The sequence below is a fragment of the Aythya marila genome (assembly GCF_965140915.1).
Source record: "Aythya marila genome assembly, chromosome: 2".
NCBI lineage: Eukaryota > Metazoa > Chordata > Aves > Anseriformes > Anatidae > Aythya > Aythya marila.
The window spans coordinates 111,877,459-111,888,307 of record NC_139043.1 but is presented as its reverse complement, the minus strand read 5'-3'; the positions used below and the strand labels follow the sequence as shown (position 1 = coordinate 111,888,307).

The 10,849-nt window shown below is 40.8% G+C and overlaps 1 protein-coding gene across 6 annotated transcripts in view; it reads right to left on the bottom strand.

The window, feature by feature from the left end:
- Positions 1–249: 249 nt before the first annotated feature.
- NOL4 (nucleolar protein 4) overlaps positions 250–10,849 on the bottom strand; it is a gene marked incomplete at its 5' end in the record, with an annotated part of 192,084 nt that continues 181,484 nt past the window's right edge. For 5 of the 6 annotated variants that reach the window (XM_082754281.1, XM_082754283.1, XM_082754282.1 and 2 more), the window contains one exon: positions 250–718. In XM_082754281.1, coding sequence (XP_082610407.1) covers positions 525–718 — 194 coding nt within the window. In that variant the 3' untranslated portion in view covers positions 250–524. Of the gene's footprint in view, positions 719–9,076; positions 9,158–10,849 lie in introns of all 6 variants that reach the window. The other variant, XM_082754280.1, reaches the window with a different exon arrangement.

Here is a 10,849-nt window from a genome sequence, read left to right as displayed (position 1 = left end):
AATGAAAAATCTTGAATGAAAACAAAAATCTTTTGTTTTGTTTTTTATAAAAATTACATTTTTTTAAAATACAAGATCCTTTTAATTGCAATTGTGCCCTGTAGCAACAGGACATTTGGCAACGTTTTGCCATATACTGCAGCTTTAAGTCCAATGAGTCAGTATCACATTCCACTAATATTGCACTTGGATCTTGAACTATTTTTTTAAAAACCATCACAGCATCTTCTGTTTCCTCCACTTGTTAGAACGAGTTAATTTCTAGCCACTTTTTCGATATTTATGCTGACACACTAAAACAAAAGCAATAGGCTGGACACAGTAAAGTACCTCAGAAATACCAGAGGTCGAAGTTCACTTGAAGCACCTTAACACATCACTTTATGGATCAAGAACAGTGTGGCATTATGGTAATTAACTCTCCTAAAAGACTGTGCAGTAACTGAAGTGTGTGCTCTGCGAAATCAAAATGTCATTAGTGGAAACTCTGAGATAAGACCAGGCCAGTGTGTAGTTCACATGACTCAGTTCTGCTGCAAAATAAGGTTTTCCAGTTCATCTGCAGAACGCAATAAAAATGCGGCTGATTCTCGATACCCTGCCACAAGCTGCCTCACTGCATTTATCTCAGTCGGACTCAGCTGGGGTCTAGAGCTTGTGCTACTGGAGGATCCAGAGCTCGTTGCTAACTGCCTCTTCATACTGAGATCTGTTGGACCTGCAGATAACACAGGAAAAGAAAAGAAGGTTCAAATCCTGCTGCCAGAGACATTTCACTGCAACAGGTTTGTAGCTACAAATCCACAGCAGCAAAACCTGCTCTCAATGAGTGCGGGTGAGAAGCAGCACATACAAGCAACAACTGTTCAGTTATCATTCCCTTGACAGGAACCACAGCAATTTATTTTTATATATGACAGAAGCGCTTAAAATTCAGCTGACATAACAGAAGTCCACTGCCAGCAGAAGCTTAGCCGCTGAGGGGTATCCCAACAGTGTTAGCTGCACATCCCCCAAAACTGCCCAGGGATCCGATGCTGGCAAGGAGGCAGAATGCTCAACTCCTGTGCACCCCCAGCTCCAGCTGCTGTCATAGCCCTCATGGCAATCTACACAGTAGCTTTTTTTTTTTTTTTTTTTTTTTTTTAATCACAGAACATCAAGCCCATGCTCTCTAGATATCTATTTTCACAACTTTTTGTGCTTCAATTAGCACGTGGCCAGATTGTGAATCCCTTACTGAGGTAGTTAAATGGCCTTTCAATTAAATAGTCCTCATGCCATGTGATCTTTTATTTAAATCATTAGTCATGAATGATAGGAGGTCGGTGAGAATCTGGCTGGTATAGTAAGTATGACACTACCATTTTTTTGCAATATATTGCAAGGATCTTGTAAGGTCTGAACACTGACAAGAGAATCTGCAGCAATCACCATGTTGCATTGGCAGCTTCCTCACTGTACCACTATGTCTAGCATTTCTCATCAAAAAATTTTCTCCAGACCATGTATGCTGCCTGCAGAAGACAGAACTCCTGAGGGCAATCTGCAGATTACTGCAATCAACAAAACTGCCTGCTATGTTGAAGTTCAGCTTTGTGGGGAATTTCCCTGGTAGCATGACCACAGTTATTAGCTAAGACATACGGTGCTTTGATGAGGTGTTTGCATTTTCCACTTAAAACAATACTTTTTTTTTTTTTTTTTTTTTTTTTCCTGCCTGGAGATTTGGACAGGCAAAATTGGATTCGGGACTATTTAGGACATAGAAGGATATAGATGGTAAGTATACCTATGAAGCAGTTCATTATGTGCAAATCTGGATGAACACTGTTCATTCATTTTGACAATGTAGCGAATCTATTCTTCTGGCAGGCAAAAGATCAGCCTGACCTGATCTCAATCTTAATACTCTCCTGAAAACTGGGATCAAGTTATCCCCAGCAATGTCTTTCACTTTATTATGAGATAAATGTCACTGTTCAATTTCATCTGGAAAATGTGTTTCAGTGTCAAAACTTTTCCCAGGATTGGAAAAGTTGATAGACCTTGCTTCCTAAAAAGACTGCGATAATTTTGAAATTTAGCATATTCGACTACAGAATACCAAACACACCAGTTTATATTCCAGAGAATAATCCCATCTGAATTACAAGATTCAGAAATATATATGCTAGTTTAAGCACTAGTGGAAAGAGATGCACTGATTTCCAGAAGCTGAAAATCTGGTCATAAACATTACTATTATTTTTCTGTCTTTTATGTTTATGCAACTATTGGCTGAGACCACAAAGAATGTCAAGACTGCCATGTCCCCACATGCACTGAAGTTAATGAAAACCTCCCCCCGAGTGAATGAAAGTAGAGCTGGGTCTATGAAAAGAAACTACTCAAACAGAAAGAGTCTTCTTAGATCTTTCTATTTCCTACTATGCAACTAGCATGAACACCACTTAGCCTTACAACTGTATTAACCAATTTTACACTGGCATAAATGGATGGACTTTAAATGACTTCCAGTGTACAAAGGATAAATAAAAGGACAATCATCCTATGTGAATTTGTTTCAGTGTGACCACACGCTGCTGGGAAATGATCACGGTGTGAAGAAGCTCAGAGGATGTTTCCAAATAAATTCTTAACCTGGCACAGGGAAGAGGGGTATACAAATCATAAAGGCAGCTAGACTGAATAGTTGTAATAAGCCATTAAAGACTTTTATATTTATTGAGGCAGCAGTGGAAGAGCTACCACTGACATATTGAGGGCATTGTGCTCCAGGTGAACCTACTTTAACTTTTATGCTCTTTCCTTGATTCTCATTCATGTCAGAGCCAAAAACACACACACAATATAGGGCACAACAGAGCTGCTGTGGCAGAGCACATCTTTTTCTGAAGGAAACTGTAGGGGTTTTATTTGTTTTTCCTTTGTAATCCAGATTTTTAAGTAGTCGAACAGAACATTATTTCACTCATAATTTGAAAATGTATAGAAGCATTCTTGCTCACACTTGTGAGGTTTTCCTTATAAAAATAAAAGACACATAATAAAAGCACCACTCTGAAAGGAAAACTAGGTGAAGACCAGATGTCCAGCATGCATAAATCTGTATGATTCCTCACAAGGCTATAGAGTCACACTGATGTATTCAACTGAAGGACTCACCCTCTATTCCTAGATGTGCTGATTAATTATCATGAAGAAAGTGGGTTTTTTTGTTTGTTTTGTTTTGTTTTTAACTCTTTGGAATATGTATCTCTGAAGCTCTGAAGGAACTGAAAGTAAAGTTTTGTGCAAGTAAGAATAGAGACAAATGTTCAGCCTACATTCACTAAAAAAATCCTCTTGATGTGGAAGACTTCTGTTATATACTGAGTTCTTGTATACATAGGAAATGTGAAACCTCGGATTTTAACGTAGCCCTGATACTTCAAAATATTTTTATTTATTTATTTATTTATTTTTATTTCTATGTAGTAGGAAAATAGGATTTTCATTCACTCTGCAACTCCTACCTTAAGTTCTTAACAAGTAACAGTGCTGTCCACTTCCCCTCAAATAAAAGCCCCCTGAGCAATAAAGCAAAGAAATCCAGACATGCAGAAATGTGTTCTTGGCTATGGCTTTAGGATAGTGAACACGCCAGGCAGAGAAGCTGCGTGTGCTGGCAGAAGGCTGAACAGAAAGAGGAAAAGCCATGCTTGATGTGGGGAAAACAATTTCAGTTCTTTTAATTTTGTTATGTGACCCCTACACCTCACCTCCAAATATTGTTTATGACAGGTCAAGCTTTATATCTGGGACAATACCTTGCACAGAGACTCACCACATGATATATTATACTGAATTCAGCTTTCAATAGCTATGATAGACACTCACTGGCAAATATTACTGATTATTAAAGGCTGCTTAGGCTGCTTTCTACTAAAAATGCTTTAGCCTTATCTGTAGCTTCATCAGTCATACCTGGCCCTTCAGAAGATAAGGAATAAATGCATCTTATTCTTCTAGTATAGATTTCCTTGTTTGTTTTAGTGCAAATCAGTTGTTGAAAGACACAAACCTAAAGCTTACTAATAAATATCCACCACGTTTCTTTATCCAGGCAAATAAATCACAGATATTCTGAATGCTTCTTAAAATAACTGGTTACTGTGGACACTTCATATACCTCTGTCTCCAGAAGCCATCACTACAGATGACTAAACCTGGAGAAAGCTGAACAGATTATACGTCATTTCTTTTGATGACTGTCCTTACTTTAAGTAGTATTTCCTTCATGTGTTTAATAGTATTTATTGAAAAGCCAGTCTTCACAAGAACAAGGGAATGTATCTTTAAACAGAGGAAAAGCCTCTGAAAAAAAGAAGAATTCAGAGAAAGCCTGATTTTTTTTTGCAATGAATTTTGCAGTGTTGGGTTCCTCCAAGGTGGTATTGCATGATTTAGCATATTGTTTCCCATGCTAGAGTACATCAGGACAATTAAAAATCCTAATGCAAACACTACCAGGTTCCACAGTGTTCAAGCAAAGATTAAGCGTACATTGCAAAGGTGAAGACAGAAAATTTTTGTGTATTTATTTATTTATTTTTCTTAGTGCATACTATTATAACTCATAAGTGTCACCTCCCAAGTTTTTATAGCTTCATAATATTCTCTTGAGCTGTGAATTAAACAAATTCCTTGAGACAGATCCTTTCTTTTATACTGTTTCTGAAGACTGAGATACTGCTCCACTGCCTCTTGGAGAAGCCACCTGATTGATGTTTTAGCACAGGAATATTTCACATTCACTACCTCAGTCCAGTTACAGAGACCTAATTTCCCTTGTGAGGTGAAATGGTTCTTGTTGGAACCAAATCAAGCTGAATAGGAAAACCCTAAAAACCTACTCTCCATGTGCTAGACAATCATTTATCAAATAAGCTGCTAGTAGTATCTGCCATTAAATACCCTGTGGGACAAATGGCTTTTCTGTAAATTGCAAGACTTAAATGCAGCTAGTTATTGCCTCACACACTACTCATTAGTGACAAGATTTATATCATATTCCAAAATATGGGTCAGACATGGATGTATTGTACTGATAGCTCAGACAGTACCAACTCTCTCAGAAAAAATCCCTTAGGAATTGTGTTGTCACTGGATGGCTACCAGTCTTAAAATTAACAACTACTGAAACAAATGAGTAATAAATATGCCAATGACTCTCAAAATGGTTACCATTATTGCATAAAATGATTGAGAACAGAAAAAATATTTTAAGCCATGTGTGTTTAAGCATCTAACCTTTCTCTCACAAATATATATATATATATATATAAACTCATTTATAGCAAAATAGGAGCATAGAATCATTAAGGTTGGAAAAGACCTCCAAGATCATCTGGTACAACCATCCCCCAACCACCAATATCACCCATTAAACCACATCCCTAAACACCACATCCAACCCTTCCTTAAACACCCTCAGGGATGGTAACTCCACCACCTCCCTGGGCAACCCATCCCAGTACCTGACTGCTCTTTCTGAGAAGAAATGTTTCTAAAATTCCAACATGAACCTCCCCTGGCACAACTTGAGGCCATTCCCTCTAGTCGTATCACTGGTTATCTCTGAGAAGAGGCCAACCCCCAGCTTCCCACACCTTCCTTGCAGGTAGTTGCAGAGAGCAATATGGTCTCCTCCGAGCCTCCTCTTCTCTTAGGGACATGGTTTAGTGGGTGACATTGGTATTAGGGTGATGGTTTGTCCAGACGATCTTGAAGGTCTTTTCCAACCGCAATGTTTCAATGATTCTATGATTCCAGACTAAACAACCCCAGTTCCCTCAGCCGCTCCTCACAGGACTTGTGTTCCAGGCCCCTCACCAGCTTTGCAGCCCTTCTCTGGACACATGCCAGAGCCTTGTTGTCCTTCTTGTAGTGAGGGGCACAAAACTGAACACAGTATTCGAAGTATGGCCTCACCAGAGAAGAGTACAGGAGGATGATCACCTCCCTGGTCCTGCTGGCTGCACTATTCCTAATACAAGCCAGGATGCTGTTGGCGATCTTGGCCACCTGGGCACACTGCCAGCTCACGTTCAGGCAAACATCAACCAGCACCCACAGATCCTTTTTCTCTGCACAGCTTTCTAGCCACTCTGCCCCAAACCTGTAGCATTGCATGGAAATACATTTGCCCATGCTTCGAAATCTCTCATGTGTCTTTCTATGCCATCCATTCTCCTCTCCACTCCCCCTTTTTTTTTTTTCTATGAGTGGCTTTGGAAGCGAATATTGTACTTGATTCTCATCTACACCAATAAAATTAAGTTGAAACAACTATCAAAGCATGTTACTTTTCCCAAATCAGATGTATTTATTATTGCAGGAATGTTTTATTGTGATATTATGCATCTGTCAATGTTTCTTGTCCTCCTCCTCCAAACAGAACAGATGTGCCTAAATCTATTGTTTTAAGTGCCAAGAGATCTCAGATCAAGTAAACAGAGACTAATGAATTGGACCTTTTAAGCTTCTTTCTTCCTCCTACATCTTTCCCTCTGGGAAACACATTTTCTGCTAATTTAAATAGCAGATATATGTGTACATACATACATATATATATATATATATATATATTTATATAGATGTTGCCTGAGGAAAGAGATGTGAAAACACAGAAATGCCTATAGCCACTGAGCATCATGCATTTTCAACAATCAGCTAACACACTGTTTTTCAATGAAAGGATTACATGGCATACACCTGTCTGGCTTGAATGACTGTCTCCTGAACTTTGTGCTAAGGTAGAACAGTAAGATACTGTCCAATTAAGCCACAGACATTTCATCCCAGTTCCTATGGTGGGAGCAGAATAATACTTGCATATGCCATATGGACAATAATTTGAAGAGGAGGAGGAAGAAGGGGGAACAGAAAAGTGGGTATGATCTTAATAAACAATTCAGCCAGTATTTCACAGAGGGAAACAACCACTTTTGCCACAACATAGGTAAAATAATTTAATTTCTCCCAACAGAACATTTTGCTGTTTTTTGAAAGGAGACTAAACACGCTCTCCCAGGTTCCTAACTCCATCAGTCTTGTTCTGTCTCTTCATGCTCCAGGCTCCACCTGTACTAGAAATAAACTGTTTTGTCTTTTATTTCTATCTCTGCTTTGATTTCTGCAGGATAGCACTGAGAACACAGAAAACTGTGCAGTAGTACAGGGATAAAAAGCTTGAGAAAGCAACCACAAGGAAAATATTGTTCATCCCCTACATTAAGGCCATCCATGTTGTGGTGAGCATGTGACACTTAAAGAATTAACTGCATACTGGATATGCTCTGCTGGACTCTATATTATTTTTTTTCCCTACTTTATCGCCAAGAAGCCTCTAGTGAATGTTCAAGATTTTACATAAGGTTATAATTTCAGCAAATTTGAGCACATTTTCTCAGAGCAAGAAAAGTCCCCAGCTGTATGACAACTTCCCCTACCAAGCATGGTTCCTGGGACATTTCACAGAGGTGCTAGACCTCATCACACACATGGGATAAATGACTTGCATTCCCAATAACCTTTGGCTAAATTACTTTTGATGAAACGACTTCAGAAATATTCACCCTGCAGCCGACTTCAGGATGGAAAACTTCAGTTCAAATAGTTAAAGTTTGGCAAAGTTATAAACAAGGAAAATAAGAATGCATAATGGGAAGAGTGGAAAAGAAAAGACATAACAGCAATTTTCTCTTGCATGCCTCATGTTACCATCACAGAATCACAGAATTTCTAGGTTGGAAGAGACCTCAAGATCATTGAGTCCAACCTCTGACCAAATATGAAGGTTGCATTAGAAAATTGTCAAATTTGAGACATAGATGCCTGTGAATTCTCACATCACTGTTATCAGTAACATCACCCTCTAAAAACTGTTACACCTGACCATCCCCTGCATTTCAGTACATGAATGCATACAGGCTTAGTGAGGCACATGGGAATTGCATTGCACCCTGCACCCTGATACTGTAACCTCACAAAAGATAGTCTACATAACAACTTCAACCGTGATAAGTACCTGTTATTCCTACACAACTTCTCTGTTGCTTATACTAGTGTCAAAAGTACTCTCTTTGCATCTATGCCAATGTGGTGTGGGTTAAAGGGAAGGAACCACGTGGGTCTTATACCCCTCAGCATTCTGTGAGCAATGCTTGGCACAGCACATGCTTCTGTATAACCTTATAGCTGATAAATTGTACAACCCCGTTCAGCACACAGTATGTTCTACTTTTCTCTAACCTTTCAACCCGCCTAATGCACCTGTATCCCAGTGAACTGACAAGCCCTGTGGCAATTGCTTGCATCTCTGACCTAAATTGCACAAAAGAGCAGTGAAATAACTACTTCCTACTGCCATATGAAGAACTAGACTGATGTGCTCAGCCATCCTCTCCCTGCCCCAGAGCAGCACAGCCATGTCAAACATTGAGGCTCATCAGCCTTCATCCTTCCTCTTCATCAGGGATGCACTGCACTGCCCAGCATGCATGCAGTTGCCCTGCTCATACAAACCTCTCTTGATCCTGCAGCTATACCAAAATAACTTCAGTTCTGGAGCACAACATGCTCTAGAAAGAAGTGAGGGATCAATGAGCAAAATTAACTGTGTGAACCAACATTTGTGCCAGGGATTGCAATTAATTCCACTGTTTATTAGTAACAAATAGTGACAGAGGTGAACTTGGACAGTGCACCAGATATAGTGGGGGCTTCCCATTCTACAAAAGTCCTGCAACCTGGGCTACTTGGCTGATGGGGTCGATTCTGCAGGACCCTGAAGAACCAGGAAGGCTGATTTGGACATGGGTAGACAGTGGAGAATAGCCTGGGGACCAGAGCCCTCCTGGAGCAGCAGGGAGAGGTGGGCAGTGCAACAGGAGTCCAGCAACTACTGCAACAGGGACATTGGCTGCAGTGTGTAGGCCTGCCTGTGGGAAAGGGGGCTGCAAGAACAGCCTGTCAGGGCTCAGGATTTGCTTGCAGTGTGAATTTATTGGGACTCACCGGGAGGACTCACCTGAGTTGGAAGGGGACTGGACGTTTGTGGTGCCTGGGATGCAGTGCTGACTCGCGGCTGTGGTAGAGGGTGGCTGCAGATCTGTGTAGAGAAACAGAGACAGAACAGCTGCTTTGTCATGTCATGATACAAGGGAGTGTCTGGCACGGCTAGTCTGCCATTCAGTCTGAAACACAATCTCTCTTTTACACACACAAAGGGAATGACTGACATTTCTGCCTAGAAAACCAGATGACAGCAGAGAAGGAACAGCCCCCAGATCAGCTCCAGGAGGCCCAGCAACAGCAGCAGTGTACACCCTCTTAGAGAAAATGAACCTCAGGAAACAAAGTGGCTGTGGGGAACCAGGCTCAGAAAAGCCAGCCCTGACAGCTGGTAGCAACCAGGAAAGGGTGGACGAAGACTTGTTAGACAGAAACACCTGGGGTGATCCCATTTCTGCCAGGAGAGGCTCAGGCAGCAGCACGCAGGGACTCTGACAGCTCATGGTGGCAACAAGGGATTTTGCTCCCAGTAGAGCAGTCTGACACCTGTACTCATCCTCCTGCCCTTGGACTGGGCATCCCTCCAGGCTCATGCCAGGTATGGTGGAATGGGGCCAGCTGAAGCCTTTGCGGCTGGCTGGCGACTGGCAAGCAAATGTCATTTGCATTCACCCCACCCTGCGGCTTTTCTTTTCATCTCTGTAGCAGGAACTGCCTTAAAGCAGGAACAGCCTTAAAAAATGAGAACCGTGGAAATCCACGCTTCTCAGTAAGCAGTTCTCCTTGAACATCTACAAGAGTCAAGGGCTACTTGCCAGAGGCCTCTCCTCAGTCTCTGTACAGGCTGACAGAAGCTCTGTCAATCCATAGATTTCTTGCAGATGGGTTGAAGCTTTCAAGTTGAGCTGGCTTGGCCTAGATGGCAAAACACCTGAAACACCTTAATGCTTAAAGACCAAGCCTTTTCCTGCCTTTTTTTTTTTTTTTTTTTTTCTCCTGACAATGAAGGAAGGGTCACTGTACAAGCTGTTGCATTCTGCTTGCTCATATTGAGCAGCTGTATGAAGGCTCACCCCATACAGTTGTGTAAGGAAATAATTATGGTTCTGTAATTGCCATGTGGAAAGACAGACTGAGGAGGGAAGCCTGCAACAGCAGGCAGGCACAGAGAGGTCCCTGAGCCAGGGCTACAAAACAGTTGGGTGAGCAGATAGCTAAGTATTTAAGATAGGATTGGAGTAGGAATGAACTCTATAGGGGAGGAAATAACCAAATTAAATGAGTCACAGCATTTAAAACACACACATCAGCTGGATTACTAGATAAGAGAGCTATTGGACATTGTCATTATATTACTGTGGGGAAATATCCAGAAATAAAAATTCAAACAGCAAGATTTAGCTGTCTTTTGCAACTTCTCTTCCTTTTTCCTGTCTTAGCAGATATGTAAAACCAGACTGTATTTGTTTATACGCACATTCTGACTGAGGTGTATATTTATCTTTACACTAGGTGAATGTTTATAAAGGTGATAAAAGCATTTGATGAGTTACTAAGTTGAAAAGGAAATGCATTCTTAAAATCACTTCTTAGGTCCTGAAAACAATTCACAAAGAACTATTCCATGTATGTTTGGGACTTGACTCCCTGAAACATAATAATTACTGCAAACAACTGCCCTGTGAGGTCTGTCAGGAGGGAAGCTGTCACCCCTCTCAACTGCAACTCCATCCACAAATGAAAAAACAAATATCCAGGGACATGTCAGAGATGATGGTCAAATACCCCA